Source organism: Cololabis saira, chromosome 6 (assembly GCF_033807715.1).
Source record: "Cololabis saira isolate AMF1-May2022 chromosome 6, fColSai1.1, whole genome shotgun sequence".
Lineage (NCBI taxonomy): Eukaryota > Metazoa > Chordata > Actinopteri > Beloniformes > Belonidae > Cololabis > Cololabis saira.
Window position 1 is genome coordinate 9,338,034 of NC_084592.1, and position 21,937 is coordinate 9,359,970.

A 21,937-nucleotide genomic window follows, 5' to 3' on the forward strand; every position below is an offset into this window, starting at 1 on the left:
ATACACAAAAAGCTATAAAATCAATTAAAAGAATAAGAAAAAAGATAAAGTTCAATAACTGTTTGATTGATGGTTTCGTATAAACTAATACTTGCTTACATGCTGGTGTGACTTTTCTTGCACCAACATGAACATGTAGTTTTCAGAGCATTAATCACACATGAACTGTAACTAGAAAGACCTATGATATCTTATTTGGAGCAGATCTGTTAGAGTCCAACCTCAGATTAATGCCACTGCAAAACAAATATTGTATCCTGCTTTACATTGAAGACAAAAAACAAATCACATCAGTATACAGCGTTTGGCAACAGATTCAAGTGGTGGTGCCTCAACAAGCACGATACTAAACTGGGGAAATTACACAGACCCTTGCAACCTTGAATCAGACAGAGGAGAGTTTTCCAGACCTCTTTGTACTAGCAGCCTAACAATTGAACGCATTCCGACCTCTGACTCAATGACTCTTAACTCAAGTGCCGTTACCTGCGTATGTATCACGTCATTTTTTGCAACAGACAATTGTCGTTGGGAGTCTAGCAGAATGTCCAGAGTTTATTCATCCCCCTCCATGTTCCGGCGGGAACAACACACACAGTGATTGTGACATTTAGAAAGACTTTTATTTCAGTGCCAACATCACGAACCCAACGTGCAGTTTAAGTTTTGCCTCATTAACTTCTTTTCAGTTATTAATACAGTTATTGCACTTGAAGAAATGAATGTAACTTAAAAACATTCAATGAAGCTTGCAAGAAAATTAAATAAGGAAACATGAAATATCATCAGTCCATACCGTCAGTTAATAAAATAAAATCAAAGGAAGTGTGCATTGATGCTTGTCCTTTCATTTTGCTTCATTTTGACTGAGACTCTCCTTCGTAAGGGGTTTGGTCTGGTTGTGGTTTGTGTAGCAGCCTCCGGACACACTAACAGAAGGGAGCACACACAAACACACACACAGTTCGTAGATCCATAGACAGCACATTTAAAATGGCCAGTTGCATGAAGACATTGATTGTTGCAACAGCATGGGTTGCACTGTGTATAAACTACCACTAGATTTCAAAAGAAGACATATTGACGGTAAACAGAAGAAATGTTATGCATAATCAATTTTCTGTTCCTTTTTATTTATTTTTTGCTGCAATCTTGCAAAGCCTGGCCACTTCTTGCTGTTGGGTCTAAACAAAATACAAATACATGAGCACAAAAGGAAAGTTTACTTTGAAAGCTACAGGTGTAAGGCTCTTATATCTGCATAATTTGTACTTATTGGCATGCATAAAAATATTTGAGATGTAGGCTACTCAAGGCAAAAACTACTAAGAATCTGTCACACTCATTTATCAAAACCAAATCGGTAGTACTATATCAAATGACCGGCAAGGCCATGATGTGGAGCAAACAGAGGATGGTCGAAGAGACTAATGTTCCAGTGACAGAGCACACCAGTGCCACGTTAATATTAATGTATGTAAATGACAACAGTCACGCCACTCTAGGCTTGACAGGAGATGCTTTCTGCTGCCCCTTCCTTCATTTACTGCTGCTAAATATTTCATGGTCCAATCCAGACCTATCTGTCAGCTCTGCTTATGTGTCTGGGATGTGGTTGCTGGTCTCATTCATCTCTCGCTCCACTCACCTTCTCTTTTTGTTTGACAACAGTGTTTTGAACTTTTTCGAAAGAAAGTAGGTAAAGGTGCATAAAATATCCTTATTAGGACCGGAGCACTTACAGTGCGAAGGCCCTATTGTATCCGTAGGAATTTTTTTTTTCCCCGTTTCCCGTTTTTTAATTTTTCGGACGAAAGGAGGGCCTTTTTCCCCCCCTAAACAGGCCCCAAAAGTCACCAAATTTTGCACGCAAGCCAGGCCTGGTGAAAAATTTGATATTTAATGGTTTGCATTAATGGGCGTGGCAAAATGGCTCAACAGCGCCCTCTAGAAAACTTTGCGCCTCAAGCCCCACAATACGGTTTGACGTACATGCACGAAAATCGGTACACCCCTGTATCATGTCGCAACTTAAAGAAAAGTCTCTTGGCGCCATGGCCGAAACCGAACAGGAAGTCAGCCATTTTGAATTAATCGTGTAATTTTGGCGCAATTTATGCTATTTCTTCGGCCGCTTCTTCGCCCGAACCGTAACGTGCACCCAGGTGTGTTATACATCAAAATGTGCGTCTCGATCCTGTGACAATGCTCATTACTTTTCTCAGTCAAAAGCGTTACCGTGGCGACGATAGACGCCAAAAAGCGCGTCCCCCCCTTCATCTGATTGGTCCATATTTGATAGTTCCTACTTTCTGCCATAACTTTTGAATGGTTTGACATACAGAGTCGTGGGTGGTGTCATCGGACTCGGTTTTGAGTCCTTGAACATAATTGGTGCAATTTAGCCCTGTCCCTTCTTCTGATTGGTCGATATTTGATATAGTTATGCCATAACTTTTGATTGGTTTGAGATTGATATACTGTAGAGAGTGGTGGGTGGTGTCATCCGCTAAATGTCCAGGCCTGAAGAATCTACATGCAAGTCATACAAGCGCTTCCACTGCAGCACGCCTGAACGTGCACAAGGGTGCGAGGGCCCGTTCATCGCTGCTTGCAGCTTTAATTTCTAATGTCATTAAAACTTCATAAAAGCCATTATAGAACATGCAGATTGACTAGAAAATTGGTTCTGTGACTCATATTGACTCATATGGATAGGTTACAACAAGGAGCACAATGTCCTTCCCCCAGGTATGGGTCAGTGAGGTCCCACCCTGTAGTCAGGTCCGGGGAACTCGTGGTTCTATGGATCTCTGAGGAACCAGGGTTCTACAATCAACCCTCTGATCGTTTGCAAGTGCCTGGTGGCCGGGCTTTCACCCATGGGACCTGTCCTGGGTGTGTTCAAACAAATGACATGAGTTTGTCATCCCCGTGCCCCATCACCTGTGGTAGGGACCATATAAGTCAGGTCCAATGTGGCACAGGTGAAAACTGAAAGAACTGGACTTGGGACTTGATGATTGGGCCGGAGCTTCGGGAGCTGCGTGCTGGCCTGCGGTCCCCACCCCCGGTCATCCCGTTGCTGCTTCCACCTGCCTGCTGTGCTGTTGCCGTCCCTGACCCACCAGTCTGGCCCTCGGCAGGAGGGTCCCCCCTTATGAGCCTGGTCAATCCTGCTCAAGGTTTCTTCCTCCTAAAGGGGAGTTTTTCTTGCCACTGTTTGGCTTAAGGTTTTTCTCCCACTATGGGAGTTTTTACCTGCCATTGTTTATGTAATAACTGCTCGGGGTCATGTTCTGGGTATGGGTCTCTGGAAAGCGTCTAGAGACAACTTTTGTTGTATTAGACGCTATATAAATAAAATTGAATTGAATTGAATTGACTTGGCTTTCGAAACTGACTCCCGGGATCTTGTTCGAAAAGGAACCTGAGCTTGCGTGCAAATACTGATTAAACTTGATTGGGCTCACCTCATTGGTTCAATTCCATATTCGTGCATCAGAAAAAAAGTAACCAAGTGGCCTAGTTTTAGTGTAAAAAAAAAAAAAGAACTTATTTAACAAATAAACCTTAACTGGTAGAGCTGAATGTGTGACAAATGCCAAAACGCATTTCACCAACAGCAGTACAGAGTCACCAACTCTGTAAATGCTTCAAATATACCATTTGTGGGACATGCCAAAAGCTCATAGACCTAATGTAAGTATCTAGCAAGTCAGATATTTTGGGGGATAGGAAGGTGTGTATGAGTTAGTGGTCACAAACCACAACCAATGACAATGATAATAGGGTGAAGGGGCATGAGAAAGGACAGCGAAATACAAAAAAGAAACTGCTCTGCTTGGACTCACTGAGTAGAAGTTGGTTAAACTTTGGCAAGGACAGCCATGCCTCCTTGACCTTTCCAAGGCACAATACCATAAAGCTTTTAGTAAAAGAGAGTTATATAGAGAGAAACTTGTATTTATCTTGAACAACCAACTAAGTAAAATAGGAAGAATCAAATATTTGAAATAGCGGAACTTTTTTGCATAATGCTTTTATGACACAACTGTCTCATAAAGGCAAGAAAGACACGTTGGTGAAACATCCTCTAATCTGGGACCCCCTGTTGGTGACTTAATTTGCAAATGCAAAGTTCAATGATCTAAAGGTTTATCATAATTAAAATTCTGTTAAAAAGTAAAAATGACAGCAGAAGCCATGCTACATGTTGATAATGCAGTTCTGATACTTGGGTCAGGACCTCACAATAATACAGAGAAACTCAATTACCCCTATTGGACAAAACATATGGCAAAGAAAAATAAGTGGACATTCTGTGGTAAATGGAAAATTGGAAGATTGGTTGAAAATTGCCTTTGGGCGTGGATGTGAGAGATCTCTGAACTCCTGATGAGTATCACAACAAATAAGAGACAATTCAGAGCAGAAACGCCAACATGATCGTAACCTACAGCTAAAAGCACATTTCCAGCACCTTGTTAAAGTGTTCTTGACCTGCATGTTCAGGTTGAGAAACAAACAATTACAAGGCTGAATGGAAGCAACAAACTGGGTCTCCGTGAAGCACAGCACACAGCGTATGTATGTTTTACACTTGAAGACGTACACAACGGATAAAACTGACAGTCAAGGAATATTTTCTTTTAAAATACTCAGATTTCCCTTATCTGGAGTTCGCCCATGGCTAGTACTGATCCCAGGTCATGTGACCAACCCCCCAAGGTTGTTAAATTGCAGCATAGCAGAAATGAAGGCTGACATGTATCATCCAGCCACAAAGGGTTGGCAATCAGCTATTTGTATCACCTCAATAAACCCTAGGCCAAACATTTTTGTAAGAAATGGCAGAGGGTAAGGGTTCTGTACAGAGAGGCAGTCTGAGGTTCACACAAAACCAGAGCAGTCATTAATAGATAGGGGGCATTAACCGTCCAAAAAACTACAACATACATATATAGCGCCTGTCCAGTCAAAGGAGCACTCAAGACACATCCAGAGATTTCCATACAGTAGATTTTGCACCCTGTCCTACTGTACATCCTTTGTGTACGGACCAGATGCCAATCCAGATTATTTCTTGTTACAAGGTTGTTTCTCTAACAGAGAACCTCCTGGCGTGAAATGCAATTGTAAACAAGCAACCGTCGAGACCTGATCAATTATATTAGTTCCAGGACATAAGAGGTTAGAGAGAGACAAACATCACTAACGATAATGTCTCTTTTGTCATTGTGCCTTCAAGCAATGCTTCTAAGCAGTTTATCTTCTATCAGTGCTGTGTCAATCTACAGCTGGAAGGCATCACCAAGATCTAGAAGCTCATTGGCTACTGAATGACTCAGCACCTTACATCAACGTTGCAGTCATGGAGAACCAGCAATAGGTTGTTAATGTGTGTCCCTACTCTTAATAATATCAAAAAAGTTGTTAATGTCATTACGGACATATAACAATGTATTACTGACTAGGGGTGGGCAAAAATATCGATATGGCAATATATCGCGATACTTTTCCAGCCGATTCAATATCGATATTCAAAATTTGAATATCGATTATTTTTTTATTTTTTTTAAATATTTTTTATCCCCGATTTTTTTCCCATTATATCACCCAGTGCTCCTACCTAAGTGACAGTCCTGGGCATTGCCACTCTCTACCAACCCTGGGAGGGCCCTGCACTGAGCTCAGGTTTTATTGCACGTTTTATTTCATTTTATAATTTATTTTTTATATAACACAATTGCCTGTCCTTAAAAAATGAAAAATAATGGACAGAGGTTTATTTATTTATGGATTTATATCTATACTGACTGATCACTGTGCCTGTCCTTGGTTTTAGTACCATCTTTCTTGTGTTTATTATCATTTGCCACATAATTAAAGCAACCTCATACTAAATTTAATGTTAATTTCATATGATGTAAATAATATGAAAAACATATACAAATATGTTGTAACTTTAGCTTGTATAGTTATAATAAAACATTGTTTTGACTCAGTTTGTCCCATGAATTGTCACTATAATCTGATGAACATGCAACTCGGATTTTAAGATCCATCACTATCATCTGATGTACATATAAACAACTTGGATTTTAAGATGTGTAATGCATTTTTAAATTTTTCGGTGAACTATGTAGAATATAATAATCGGGATATCGCATAATCGGGATATCGCAATGTGTATCGTATCGTGGCTCAAGTATCGTGATGCGTATTGTATCGTGAGGTCCTTCCCAATACCCACCCCTATTACTGACATATAACCACTTACTTCCATCGGAAGGAAAGTGTAACCGTGATAGACGATTTACCTCCTGGTTACAGATTATGGCTTTTGATTTGCAATATATGTGGCGTAGAATTGGCAGCACACTCCTCCTCTGCTGCTTGTGTCATTTTATTATTTAGTTACACATGCAAGGATATAAACAATCAATCTTTGAACTAAATCATATAAAAATCCTTTGATTTTTTTCTGCTTCATTTCTTCGACAATGAAACAAAATTCTTCTCACAGTATTTTAGTAATTATCTAGCTGTAATCAGATTGACTGATGCTGCACGATGCCTGTGGCACGTTCACGCATCATTCTCTCATCAGTTTGACACACTGCTGTAATTGCATAATCTTACAATTCTGGCAGGCTATATTAAGAAAGGTGGCATTAATGCAAACAGCTTGAAGCTACAGATGCAACTCATGACAAGACACGCACGCACAGAAAATGTATCAGAAAGAGGCTGCATTCAAACGTACAGCCAATTAGTTTGACAGCGGAGGGCTGTGGAGTTAAGCGCCCCAGTCAGTCATCGGTACATTTGCCTGTAGCTGACAGGCAGTACGGAATAAGCAGAGAATGAAAAGAATAAAATAAATACCTCCGCAGGGTTAAGGCTCGATCTGTAGCATGAATGTAAAAATACATACATTTCCACTTTCTGCAGAGACCCCCATGGTGCCAATGCACACTTAGATCAAGACCCATAATCCTTTTGTCATACGAGGTGGGCTGTTTGTAAAAGCTCCAGCAAAGCTGAAGGATTAAAAAAGTATCCGACAAAAGGACATATCCAGAGTACCGGGGGTCCCTGCAGTTTCTTTAACAAATATTCCTTAGTCATATAATGTCATAATAAACATTAGTGATTGTGAGGCCTTGTGTGGGGAAGGGGCTGCAAAGCTACATTTTTTCTTTGGGTCCTTGTTAAAGTTAAGTATTTCATCCAGCAGCAGGTGCATCAGGTCTTTTTCCTCAGACCAGCTGCCGCTCCCAGAGCACTGCCATGGAAAGCACAATTGTTTCTCTTTATTGGAGTAATGTTCACCCACTGGCCTTTTGATGCTGGGAAAGAGCGACAGACCCGCCGCCTTCTCGAAAGTCAATATTTGCCACAATTACACAAAAGCAGGACAAGATGACAAACTGGAGAGCAGTGAAGGGGCTAATGATCCAATATAAAGCTCATCGCGAGCCAAAAATCAAACAGGTGGACATGAACACAAGTGAAACACAGACCTGTATCATTCATACACACACTCACACACACACACACGCAGACACACACACTGGATCTGCAGGGTTACTTAAAAAGCTGCATTGAGTTTGAGGAGCCACCGCGATAGCGGAAACGTCTGTTCAGCGAGTCCGACTGTGAGCCGGTCGGAGGTACAACGTGACGGGCCCCAGGCTCTTTCTGCCAAGTCTCGTTTGGGTCACTTGGCTCTGACATGGTGTCTGTCTGTTTGACTGACTGACTGAAGAGAGTCCAGCATCCCTGCACCACCTTCAACTCTCCTCCCAGCCATATGCCGTCCCCCACTCCCCCCTGAAAAGCAGGACCTTTTCAACTTCAACTGTTTGCAGCTTTTATCAGGCCTTCAGATTCCACTAAAAAGGATGTTTGCATTCGAATGGTGCACTTCTTATTTCTTTGCACCATCCCCGGCCTCTTTGGAAACCCTTTTCAACTGCTTTTCATGTTCAGCTGTATGTTTCATCTTGATTGTATCATTTGATTCAATTGTTGGAATGAGGACATGCATAAAACATGTACCAGCTCTCTTTATTTCATCTCCATCATCAATTTCTTGGGGAAAATAATAAGCATTTTGAATAAAACATACAAATTGTTCTCCTATCAGCCAAGGACAAGTCTTTTTTTCCCAACACATCTGTCTGGAACCTTGCAGCTGCTCACATACATATTACAACTATGCTGTCAGAATGACCTTTCATGTTCAAAAACAGGTTTTTATTTGAATAAAAGCTATGAGCATACTTGTCCTTTAAATAAATTGGACTGTCACAGTAAGCAAAGTCTGTCAGAACAATCAAGTTCAGACAAAAAAGAATGTTTTCAATAAAACCCTTTGCTTTTAGTTAAAAATACCTCCATTTGCTCACAATGCTTTATATCAAAAACAAGAAAAGCATGATATCTTTAGTCCAAATGTAAGATTGATGCTGAGGAAATAAGCTGCTAGAAACATTTTCCTCCACATCTGCACTTGAAGACACAATGCCGACCTGACTGCCCGAAGAACTGATTCTTTGTCAATTGTGTTTGGCTGGAAAACCTGACAAGAACAACCATTAGAAATACATAAAGTGAACAAATCAAGCTTTCTTCAACTGCAACTGGCACCCATGGTGGCCGTGCAGTCAGCGTGGTCTCAAATGAACCTGGTACGTCCCATTTGGATGTGTGACTGAACGAGAACGTGCAAGGTTTAACTCTTGGTTTTAGTTTCATCAAAGTAGGGCTGTGGAAACTTCCCTGCAGTGCAATATGCGTTTAAAAATCTTGTTTGCTGCAAAAAGACATGACACTGAAAGCAGGAGCAACGAAAATGTAGAATTTAAGTGACATTTTAGTGCCAAAAAATAAAAAAAGAAGCATCAGCTCATGCTAAAAAAACTGCATCAAGGCTTCTGGAGCACTGGCAGTCCCTGCTTTATCTACAACAGACGACTGGTTTGTTTATGTATTGGTATTATTCAGCCTTATGAGGAGACGATCAGGAGGGACACACGGATGTACAGATGGAGGGGTGGGTTGGAGGATTTTTTAAATAGCATTTATGAGGGTAAATTGTGACATGAGCCATCAGGTACCCAGAGTCATGAAACCAAATCACCTGAGATTTAGTTTGTTAGTTCAGATAATGAACAGACGCTCTGACAATGTGAAACACAAGTTCAGTACTCCTTTTAAGTTGCATTTACATATTTGTGTATCGTGGGGTCAAAACACAATGCTGATGACCTGTTACTTTTATGCAATTAGGAAGCCCGTTAGAGAAAAGGCATTACTGAGCTCCATCTGTATGCGAGCATCCTTGCAGAATCAGCAGAATCTGGGCCATTCAGAGCCTGAAACTTTTATCCCGCCTGTCAAAACAACACATGCTCAAAAGCCTTTTCTTCAGGATCAAGTTGTTTGATCTGATGGTGGTGCTGGATGAATAAAAACACTAAGAGTGACTTTATTACCTGTGCTACATTTCAAAATGATCCGTCAAGTAGATGTCAAAACTGCAAATGGCAACCAAAGATGGACTTAAATAAGATATTTGAGCGCAGTCTGAAGTCCTGCTTTAACAGTTTATCCCAGAGTCACATCACTAAATGACTAAAAATATTTCAAGTTACGAGAACATCTACCCAAAGAGAAAAGAGAGCTAACGTCATTGACTGTGGCATCATTTGATGTTTTTTTTCCATCTAAAAGTGTAACCATTTGAATAATAATGGGGTTTGAACATAAAGCCACTCAGCCAGTCCCCCAACTCTGGGATTGTTAGACAATGGATTTCACTGCAGATTTTCTCATGACCTTGTATCCTCTTCATGTCCTTCTTTGTGCACATATTTGCATCTTTAAGTCCTATCCAGTCCAATTCTCATTTTGCTTAAAGGCCTATCCTAGTTTTTTTTTTTTCTTCTTTTGGAGAAGGAATATGCCTTTGGAATAAAACATGCCTTATCTGATGACTTCAGCAAATCCCACATCTTATACAGTACGCTAGTATGAGCTACTTCAGAAGGGTAAGAAACCCCTCTCTTCCGTGTCCCTTTTCTTGATACCACATCATTTTGGTGCTCAAAAATATCTGTGACACTTTCTTTTTCTTTTGGAAAAGTAAAGAAGTTAAAATATTTTGTGTTTTGTTTTGTCGATAGCAACAAATTCCCAAAACAAAAAGCAGGAACGGGCCATAATCTCACTAAATGTATTGCTTTTTGATTCCAATCAGCACCATAAAAATCTCTCAGATAAATTTAAATGTAAATTGTAAGATAGAGGTGACAGCAAGTGACAATTATTTTGTGCATCTACTTAAGACAACTTAATTTTACTGTGTAAAATCATTTCTTTTGATAATTTCTTTGCAAATTTATTTTCCAATATTTCTTTTTGTTAAATATAGTGAAATACAATTCTGAATACATATACTGTAAATGATGGAGTAACACAGTGCAGTGTGAATCTAAATTATACAGCATTTTATGCCTTTAATCTATATTATTTTAAATATAATTACCTTTTCTCTACTAAACCTTGAAAAGTTGCACAAATATATAATATGCATGTATATAATTTCACAAATGTATGTATCCATTTTTTCCTACTTTAATTTCTGTTGTTTTCTGTACTACTGAGCGCTGAGCTGCAGCTACTGCTCCGAGCTGGCTGGTAATTCTAGTAATTATAAGCATTTATGAAAACCACTATGATTACACAGTTCAAAATAATCAAAAAAATATTAGTTTGTGAAATTTTCGGAAGCAGATGCAAGCTTTTCAGTCTAATAGCCTAAGACAGCAAGGAACATTAAAAATCATACTCGTCTGAGCATTCGCTCATTTCAGAGGAGAGTCAGGCAGTGAAATGAGCTTAATTGAGCTGAAATTTGGTTAATATGAAAAAAAAGAGAAGAAAGCGCGCCATGTGAGGAATCATCCTGAAACGCCCCTAATAGCTGCTGTGAACTTCCATGTGGCTGCAGTGAATGCAGCGTTTAATGGAGCCTCAGCTCGGATTCATCTGCTTCCTATTTGAAGAGATTACTTCAGAGCAGTCGAATTTACCCCTTGTCGTTTTGGCTTCATCACTTTCATTTACTGCCATTATAGTCTCCGGCTCAGACCCTCTCCTGCTGCACACGGATGTCTCTTGCTTGCCTCATTTCTTACGCACATGGTGACATCCTCAATGACCACCTGGTCTGGCGACTATTTCTAGCTCCATCAGCTTCTCTGCCGGTTCTCTGTCCTCTCCACCTGTCTGCACCATGTTCTCTGCCTCACTCCCACTGAAACTTATAAAACAGCAACAATATACAAATGAAGTTATAATCAAGTCATCCACATAAAGTACGTTGCTTTTGTGTCTTGTCGAGGACAAGCTCCCTAATCTCTGTTGAAGAAGAAACTGTTCTGCAGTCTGGTGGTACGGCGGCGGATAAGTCTGCAACGCCTCGTTCCCGGCGAGCCCAATGCTCCTGTCTTGTAAAAGCTCACGGTACTTTTCAAGTATAGGCAAGGAGTTTTCAAGGCTTTCATCTGTGTTGATTTGTTATGACAAGCAATATCCTGACAGCAAAAGACCAGTACGTGACAGATGTGTTGCTCACCAGGTCAGGAGAACAGGTGATTGGCAGATACTGATGATGTTCTAGGAAAGGCTCGGCGCCAATTAGGACGCTTTCTTCAGGATAATGAAGCAGTGAGATAGGGTTAAGTCCAAAATCTGAAGTTATAACTTAAAGGTCAAGCACAGAGAAGTGGGCAGTGTGGAGTGACACAAGGACGAAAACTCAAGAAGCTAAAGAACAAATACACATATATATATATATATATATATATATATATATATATATATACACATACACACACACACACACACAAGACTGTCTCAGAAAATTAGAATATTGTGATTTTCTGTAATGCAATTACAAAAACAAAAATGTCATACATTCTGGATTCATTAAAAATCAACTGAAATATTGCAAGCCTTTTATTATTTTAATATTGCTGATCATGGCTTACAGCTTAAGAAAACTCAAATATCCTATCTCAAAAAATTTGAATATTCTGGGAATCTTAATCTTAAACTGTAAACCATAATCAGCAATATTAAAATAATAAAAGGCTTGCAATATTTCAGTTGATTTGTAATGAATCCAGAATGTATGACATTTATGTTTTTCTAATTGCATTACAGAAAATAAAGAACTTTATCACAATATTCAAATTTTCTGAGACAGTCCTGTATATATATATATATATATATATATATATATATATATATATATATATATATATATATATATATATATATATGTATAATATGTATGCAAAATAATAAAATAAGCAGGAAACACGAATAAATCCACAATTTTCTCGTTAACCTTCAGCAAAAGCACAAGTGGAGATCTCCTCCAGATGAACTCCGGATACGTTTTTTGAACTCTGACTGTTGAACAGCGGGAGTAGGTTCGTCTGCGGGCTGATTAAACTGCTCTGATCGCACAAAGGTGGTGAAAAGAATGCATATTGATCGTCTTGAAAAGAGGCAGCTCTTGTTTGGGTAGCTGCTGATGGCGGCTCAGGTACCGCTGCCAAAAACAGCCCACTTCAGCCGTAAATAGATTTCAGCGTACAAATACACAGTTCTAAGAAAAAGACCTGCAAGCGTTTTTATTCCAGCTCCAGACTGTGCACCACAGTGATTCATCTTCTGGAAGACCTAATTCAGTGAGCAAGTTCTCTCTTCATTGATTATCAGCCACATAATCTGACTGCAGGCACCTCATAAGAGCAAAATGGAGACAGATATAATGAAATAAGCTGCACTGACTTCAGAGATCTCTAAATTATAAATGCACTTAAGAGCCAAGCTAATTGATGGTTTCATTAAATCTTATCTCTGATCACGTCTCATCGCTTTATGAAATGCAACAAGTGAAAGACAGCCCACTATTGTCATTTACTGTATGTTTCTCCAGTGCTGTTACAGTCACAGGTTTATTTTAAAGACCTCAGAGTAATGAGGCCAGCTATAAAACTAAACGCCAGAAGACCTTAGCAGAAAGAAATCTAGTACTCTCTTTTAAATGAGAATAAAATATCACTTGGAGCCGCAATGGCTGAACTCTTCAGTCCCTTTCCATCCCTCTCCCTCTTCAGTCCTCTTCATATACGACATTTTAATCAAATCTACCATGAGGAAACCCCACACCCCGTCATTACCCAGCCATCACTCATTATACCCCTCTTCCTCTGGTCCCATTATTTGCTCCTTCCCGGCTCTTTCAACCGCTTGTGACAACAAGAGCAACATTATGACCTGCAGGCTGAGCTACATTGCAAACACAGTCACACTGCATTACGCAAGAGTATTAGCTGCAGCAATCGTCTTAATCATCTATTACATCTTCCCTTTGGATGTTTTTGCCCATTTTTTTTCACGTTGGTCCCATTTCTGTGTTTATACGTTAAATTGGTTCTTTACTATGATTTACAGTAACTGGAACATGAAATCACATGAGTGTCAGGCTCGGTCATCAGAGCCATTTAACTGTATCTCACGCTCACAGAGCATCGTTACATTACTAGTGTTACAGGGAGCTGTGTGATATTATTTTAGGCTGTATAATCTTCTATTTATCAAGAACAAACCATGAAAACTAACAAATGTTGCATGCAGATAATTGACATGATGAAATGGGGAGGGTTGGGATGAAATAGAGAACATTAGATAAATGTATTACAATAAATGGAGAGAAAAAGATCTGACATTTATATTGAAAAAGTCATCATTTTGTGAAAATGAAATCATGGTTTGATTTATGTAACAAAAAAAGTAAACATAATCTATTACAAATACCCCTGGACAACATAGTCTCTTGGATATTTTTTCAAGATTCTGATACTTGTGACATTGATGATGTTTATGTAAAAAAAAAATTGCCTTATTTGTAAAGTCATTAGATGAGGTGGGCTAATAATATCATGAATGTATTCTTATGATGTTACAGTTTATGTCAGTCTTTTTTACAACACGGTGTGTCGTAAAACCGCAAAACAAAACTACATAAATATGGTTATATTACTCATACGCCATCTCTAAAAACCCTGTCTGACTTTCTTCTCCTCACTTCAGGGTTTTCTGTGATCCGCCGTCTTGTGGGAGGTTTTTGAAATAAAACCTGATCTTTTGTTTTGCGTCTGGAGACACAATTTTTTCCTATAATGTGGGGATACAAAAGGATTGATTGCTTGGTAGAAGAGGGTAAACCGACTGCATTACGAGGTTGAAGGAGTTTGGTGGTGGAGTCAAACGTGACTGTCTGCAAAGAACTCCTGCTTTTAAAGTTCAAAAATCATCAGGGCTTGGACGTATTACTGTGTGAAGCGGACTAGATTAGATTTGACAAAAGATTCAGCAGAAGAATAGCTGCTACAAAAGGTCTCACTTAAAACTTTCAATGTTAAGATATCAGTTTGAATTTGATTTAAAGGCATATTTGATTATTTTTAGGAAGTTTCATCTAGCACTTGTGGTTTCTCATCCTTACTTTCGGGAAAAAAACCCTCTCTTAAGGTAGCTTTTGACTCCCAATGCAATTTCTTGCAACAGTTGCATGTCCCTTTACAGAACTATGTTGCACATCAGCGATCATGCAATTAGCTCACAGAGCTACAGGAGACGTCGTGGCAAAAGTGAGACTAAAGAAAGGAATGATGAAAGGGACAACGAGATTGATGAAAAGACTGAGAAACAAAGGAATCTTTGAGGCATAAGACCTACTTAACCTCCACACCTATAGGGGCACTCACAAAGAACTGCATTGCTAATTTAAAGTATCATATAGGCAGTTTGATAAAAGCGCTGGTGCTCCCTGAGTCTTTGCCTGTCCAGCTGACACCACTGCCATTAATTTTACACCACGTCCCTTTGGCATCAGCCGGTTACAGTGACTGAGTCAATAGGGTTTGTTACATGGACAAAGTAAATAAATGTCTGTTAAACATGTCTAATCCTTCTCAGCATCTGTCGGCTGAGCTCCTCATCAGAATTCTGCCTTAACTTTCCACTAAAAGCTCTGTGACCACTGTCTAATGACTGGTGACCTGTCCGGGGTGTATCTGCGTCTCACCTGTAATGAGCTGGGATAAAGTCCAGCAGACCCGCCTGACCCTGCACAGGATAAAACAAGCATAGAAAGTGGATGGATGGATGCAAAAGAAGGCAGATTAGATCTGTGTAAGACCTTCAGCATCAACACTTTGTCTAAGCTTCTGCAAATGCTTGTGTGCGCTCGCTACGCACATTAACACATGACATCCTCATAATGTTCCCTGAACAGACTTCTTGAATGCAGATTTTCAGGCCTTTTTATCTGGTGGAAAATACAATTATCGTAGCGTGCTAATACAGCAGAAAGAGAAAAGCCCCGCTGATCCATTATTAGTCCTATCATTATCTGCTCCTGCCTGACTAGAAGCCAGGGGTGGGGAGAGCACAGAGCGCCACAGGGAAAACACACACCTGAGACATGACAATGCCTCGCTACTAATCTGTGCACTCCCAGGCACAGATGTACACAAAGCATGCACAGGGAAGTGATGACCGTCTCCATCCCTGCAGCCCTTCACACTCATAATCTCACTTACTGTATGCACACACATATGGACAAGATAATGTTTAAAAAAAAAAAAGAAGATAGGGTACAACTAATGAACAAGATGGGCAGATGAGGAGGAGGAGGAGAAGAGGGGGATGACAGATAAATTGACACTTCTCTGCTGCAAGAAGGAGCCAGAGTTGAATGTACAGTATCTCAGTTGTATGTGACTCTGGAGCAAGTGGTCTTTATGGGTTTGATGTGTGATCATACAGAATATGGAGGGGAAAGATCTTTACATTTAAAAAATGATTTAGAAACCATCTTCTATGCCGATAAATTTTTGTTTTGTTAACAACAATCCAGCAGTGCAAGCAGCACTATTGACTGAAAACCGATTCCTCTGCAGGTGTACAGAAGCAATCATGGAAAGACAATCTGAGACCAGGATAAGGGCCTATGAGGGGTAGAAATTAAGTCTAGATTGCGATTTTTCTTTCATATCTGCAGACCCCTTGACAAATTTGAAGATTAATCTTTCTCTCATCTGCAAAAGTATACCCCAGGAACCATATTGGAACTGTGCCTTCATGTATTTGCATCTACTTTTGGAATAAAACGAAATCTGAGAGGACAATCTGATGGCGGGCCAGTGGGAGTTTATGCCACGCTGGTCCTGACATGTCCATGTGGTGAACAGGCTCAAGCCCTAACCTGATTACGACCAGGCCGAGGCCCACTCAATTAATAGGAGCAATTGACTCATGTAGTCGCACACAGCTGCTGCCTTTTCTGGGGAGCACTGTCTCAAACAGACAAACAAACGCTGATTAAAAACCAGGCACTGCTTCTATCTCTCCACACTCAATCTGCCCACTTTGCTCCAGTTTCTAATTTCAATATTCAATTCAAATCCTGTAATGATTTTGATTACAATTTTGTCCAATTCAAATCATTATGAAACAGAAAAATTCAAAATCCCCAGGGAGCATAATCATTTGTCAGATTTTGTTTGCACATCCTCTTCGTGCGCATTTGTGCATGTGTTGTAATTGTCATGCTATTCTGAGGGGTGTTTGCTGCATCATGTGGGGGGAGGGGGCTATAGGCTGTCTATAACAATAACCTTCTTCCATTTACGTGATTCAGAAGTCTTGATATTGAGATGCAGCACTTCAAATCAAAAAATAATGTGTACTGAAGAGTCTCTTCTTACACAATCCAGTTTTTTATGGTTAAGAGTCTTATTTTCTTGACTGAAAATTGCATTTTGGTTAGGAAAAAAAAGGTAAAAATAATACACAGCAATTCACCCAAGGTCTGTGCACACAGAAACCAGCCACAGTGAGGGCATAATCCACAAAACAATGAACACTCTCCCCCACAGAAATGCATGAAATGAGCACAACCGTTTTGACTATACTTTATGAAGTGGTGGCACAGGGACAAGGCCAGGATTAGGTCATTTCATGGATCACTTGTAGTCGAAAAAATGATCTCACTATATTCAGGAAGTGTAAAATTCAAATTGTTCTCTATCATTTTGACAGGCGGAGTGACTAGAGAGGATTACCCGAAATGAGTCCTCTGCTTGTAACCCATCACTAGTTACACTATGGGAGCAGTGGGCTGCCAGCTCTCTGGCGCCCGGGGAGCAGTCGGGGGTTAAGTGCCGTGCTCGGGAGTCCGCAGTCATTCACCTCTGTTGCCAACCTGGAGACTTGAACCTGGGTCCTCCAGGCCCAAGCCTACCAAACGACTTCAGACAGACCGACGGAGGTGGGGTAGGAGTGCTTGTAGTGCACGTTAACAGATGGTGTCATCCTGACCATGTGCCTAGGAAATTGCAGCTCTCCACCCCAGATGTTGTATTGTTTACAGCGTAAGTGTCCATGCTGTCTACTGAGAGAGTTTACCTGAGAAACCTGCTGATGTAGCATGTGATATCATCACTGCAGCTGTTGCCAGGCAACTAAAATACAACTCCAAAGCATTTCCTTTTACCTCTGGAGATTTCAACCCCACCTATTATTATCCAAAAGTTTCTCAATGTATGCTTGTTTTTATTTTCATTTCCTTATTATTATTTCATTATTTTCATTATGCTTGTTTTTTTTTTCTTTCATTGTTTTTTTATTTTTATTGTACATTTTATTTACAGATAACTGTATTGTTGTAATAATTGGAAAAAATGTCAATAAATATAGTGTTAAAAAAAAAAAAAAAGAAATTCACATTGCAATGACATAATTTACCATTAGTGATTAATAAAGTATTATTCAATTTCACTTTTTACTGTGGTTAAGATAAAATGATCAAAAAAACTTGGTTAGGTTTCAGCAGGAATATACTTAATAAGGGCTCAGGCCCACTTGGCCCACGGCTCCTAATAAGGCCCCAAGGTAGGACTTTAATCTTTTCACAAGAAAAGTGGGGTTGTCATATTACTCCAGAGTGGGGCCTGTAACCATGGCAACAGGTCGGGACTGACAGACATAATTGAAACAAATAGGAGCCCGTTTCGTTCTACACCCCCACCATTATCTGTCCACAGAGGGTCCAGAATGGATATGCCGGGTCTACCCCGGGGCCTTCTTGGATTGGACATGCCCAAGACCCCCCGCAGGGAGGCATCCACAGGGGATCCTAAAATGGCCAGGCCATGTAGATGTGAAAAAGCAGCAGCTCTACTCACAAACCTTCTCTCATCCCATCTCGTAGGGAAAGCCCAGCAACCCAACGGAGGAAATTCATTTTTTCAGCGGCTTGGATTATTCGACCTCATTCTTTCACTCACTACTCATAATTTGTGATCGTTGGAGAGAGTAGGAACGAAGATTCAACGGTAAACAGAGTCATGCCTTTTCTCCAAACTCTCTCTTCAGCACAACAGACTGGTACATAGCCCAGCACCACACCACGCTGATCCACCTGTCAATCTCCTGCTCCATTCTCCCCTCACGCCTGAACAAGTAACCAAGTACTTGAACTTTTCCACCTAAGACTTCACCTCAACCTGTAAAGGTCATGTCCGCCACTTTTCCAACTGAGCACCATCATTGCTGAGGAGAGAGTGCTCTCAATTATTTGTCTTTGTTTGGACTCAAGTTGTGTGGTGTCACTCGTTAATTGGTTGAGCTGATTGACAAGACAGGTGCTGTGATTTGTGGGTGTGTTCAATAAACGGCTGCGCATCCACAGCTGACTTCAGTTGTGGATCGAGTGAAACAAAAGACTGTATGAAGTTCTGTTATCTCCGTTTTTGCGGTATCTACTTATTTTATTCTGGTTTACCACGCCAAGCCGCCTGCTGCATAACCCTGCCAACAATCATGATTCTCATTCCCAACACTTCACAGTCGGCTACAAACCGCTCCAGTCAGGGCTCAATTATTCCAGCAGAATCACGTCATCCGTAAAAAAAAAAACAGAGATGAAACTCTGACAACATTAAAGCAGAGGGCAGAGTTCAAAGTCCATGATGAATGATTCGGACATACCACCTGCAATGGGGACCAAATTCTTGCTCTGTTTGTATAAGGCATTAATACGCCCAAAAATACTCCCAGAACCACCTCAATGGGAATACCCCAAGAAACATGGTTGAACGCCTTCGTCACCAACCACCTGTGGACCGGGTGACTCCCGTGCCTCCTCCAGGACCCCAGTGGGGGTATGTTCCTTGTCCCAAGAGCCCATTTAAACAGCTGAACGTCAGCATGTCAAAGCTTTCTGACCTGATCTCAAGCTTGATGCCATTCAGTAAAAAGAATCATTTCAACTTCATCGAAACTGTACATGGTCAGGTCTGAGGTATCTAAGCGTAACACCAGTAGCACAACCCCACATACTTTATCAAACAACAGAAATGTGTCACCGGTGAAGAGCTCGTTCAAGTAATTGTTTTTTACATCTGATTCACATCGTCAAAAACATAACACATCACTTCACTGATCCACCCATACATTTCCACCAGTGTGGGATTTAATAATGAGTTCATGTCAATTCATTTCTTTTAAAAATCATCAGTGTCTTTGTTACAGCCAGAAAAAAGATGGATTTTTATGTAGACATCAGAAAAGCCCCTTCCACCCCATCCTTCCTCATCCTCCTCCATCTGCCACAGGAGCGACACCCCACACCCTCCTCCCCAACAGCCAGCACACATTACCGCCTTCCCCACCCCCACAACCTCTCATTTCAACCTCTTCCTCCTCCTCCTCCTCCTCCTCCAACAAGGAGAAATGCCACGATGAATTCCTGACATCCCTTCGTGTTAATTACAATGACTGCAAATGTACTGCTGAAAATGTGCAATTATCACACCTCAGCAAGTAAAAAGGGCCGTGTCTTAGTCTGTCAAAGAAAAATAGCTGCAACTTGTGTTGTAGATAACAAGAGCTGATCTACAGAACGGGAGCTGGCTCGCTTGCTGATTTCTGTGTCAGTATGCTGTATATGTGCAGTGCATGTTTACAAAACCTTACTTGTGAATATTTCAGTGTTTAAAGGTTGGCTTGCACGTGGCTTTAGAGAAAGGACAATACAGCACAAGTTGCAGGTGTCTTTTGTGTGCAGCAGATCCTTCTTGCAACAAGTCACTTTGCCTTTCAAAGTGGGGACATGTAAATGTCTGTCAGAGACAAACCAGGAGCTTCGCATCTGTAGTGATGAGAGGAGACCTTGAGTGGGATCAGTAACTGCCTCCGAGGGACTCGCTTCCTGCCTGTTCATAATCTTTTCTACGGCTCTGTCACGCATAACTGGTTTTGGGGAGACGCTGGCTTGCCCCACTCGCGGACTCGCATAAACTCCCACCACTCTGAATACTAAATACAGAAACAGCCCCCAAATGTGGCATAAGCATCTCACCCACCCAGCAACTCAACATGCACCCAAACACACACACACACACACACACACACACACACACACACACACACACACACACACACACACACACACACACACAGACACAAGACGGGCTGCTCATTGCATCTGTTCCCAGCAAAACCTCGCCAAAGGAAAAAAAGGAAACATAGTCTGTGCGTGCAGCCTCACTCTCTCCCTCACAGTCTCAGCTGCCAATTCTCAGAACTGATATCACAGAGATCACAATAAAGCAGGATTTGAGATTGCTCATCTTGTGTAGTAAAGTGGGAAAGATCTGAGTGGGCTTCGCCCTGAACTACAGCCTTCCTGCTTTTACAGACAAAACACAGGGGAAGCCAGGGGAAGCCAGGGGAAGCCTGGACATAGTGACACTTGGCCAGTCCTGTATCACAGCCTGCCTCACATCCAAGGAAGTCTTCAACCGCATTAATGTCTAATGAGTGATATGCAGACTTATATGATGTATGATCAAAACTTCTGGCTTTCCAAATCTTTGTGAGGTTCACTTGAAGGTTGTTTTTTTTTTAGTTTTTGTTTTGTTTTGTTTTTTTTTAATAGAATTTTAAGTTGTAAATATTAGTCCTCTGAGGCTGCAGGACCCAATTTTAGAACTTTTATAATCTTTGCATTTTTGAGCGCCTTCAGTAAACCAGCCCAGTTTGCAGCTCAGTTTGCAGAGAGGGCTCACTGGACGGTGCTCGTTACTCACGGGTGCCATCGAAGCGGGTGGCTATGGTGTCCAGGAAGGTGTTCTGCGGGGCCAGCAGCCCTCTCATCACCGGCATCCTGCTCCGGGTGGACTGGCTCCTCCTGCCCCGGCGTCCCGGGCCAGAACTGGACTCCTGCTCAGACCCGAAATTCGGGAGGAAACGAGAAGTGCCCGGTGCGCATCCCAGCCCCTGGAGAAGCGCACCGATCCGAGAAACGCGCGGCGACTCCACCTTGGCACCGCGGGGGTTGTGACCATAATAATCAAGTACACGGGGAGCATTCAGGGCGGGATGCACCTGTGCACCCTCCGGAAAACCCTGTGGCAAATCAAAGTGAGCGCAAAACCTGGAGACGGGTGGTGATTGATGGGGTGGACTGCAAGTTTTGGTGCTGATGGAAGCGTGGAGTGAATCTTATAGGAGCAGGCTCCTCCTCGGCTCCATCCCTCTCTCTCTCTCACTTCTTCCTCCCTCTCTTTCTTGTTGCGTGGTAATCGTGCCACAATTGGGTGTCACATGACGCCCTTTCGCGTCCTGCAGAGCTGTGGTCCTGTTTCAAAGTGGAGGAGGAAGACAACTAACAAGATTCTGTTTGGAAAGATGAGGTTTTCCCACAGTTTATCCGATCTGCTCAAGTCTGAACAAATCAAATAAGACGCCAGAAGCTTTGAAAGGAGGAGGAAGTGAC

The 21,937-nt window shown here is 41.2% G+C and overlaps 1 protein-coding gene across 1 annotated transcript in view; it reads right to left on the reverse strand.

Annotated features, from left to right (window-relative positions):
* The window catches only part of kcnh3 (potassium voltage-gated channel, subfamily H (eag-related), member 3), a 227,388-nt gene extending 205,778 nt beyond the window's left edge, over positions 1-21,610 (reverse strand). The window contains exon 1 of the mRNA XM_061723226.1: positions 21,249-21,610. Within this exon, the coding sequence (XP_061579210.1) occupies positions 21,249-21,324 (76 nt within the window). The 5' untranslated portion in view covers positions 21,325-21,610. The remainder of the gene's footprint in view (positions 1-21,248) is intronic.
* Between the last annotated feature and the right edge of the window lie 327 nt (positions 21,611-21,937).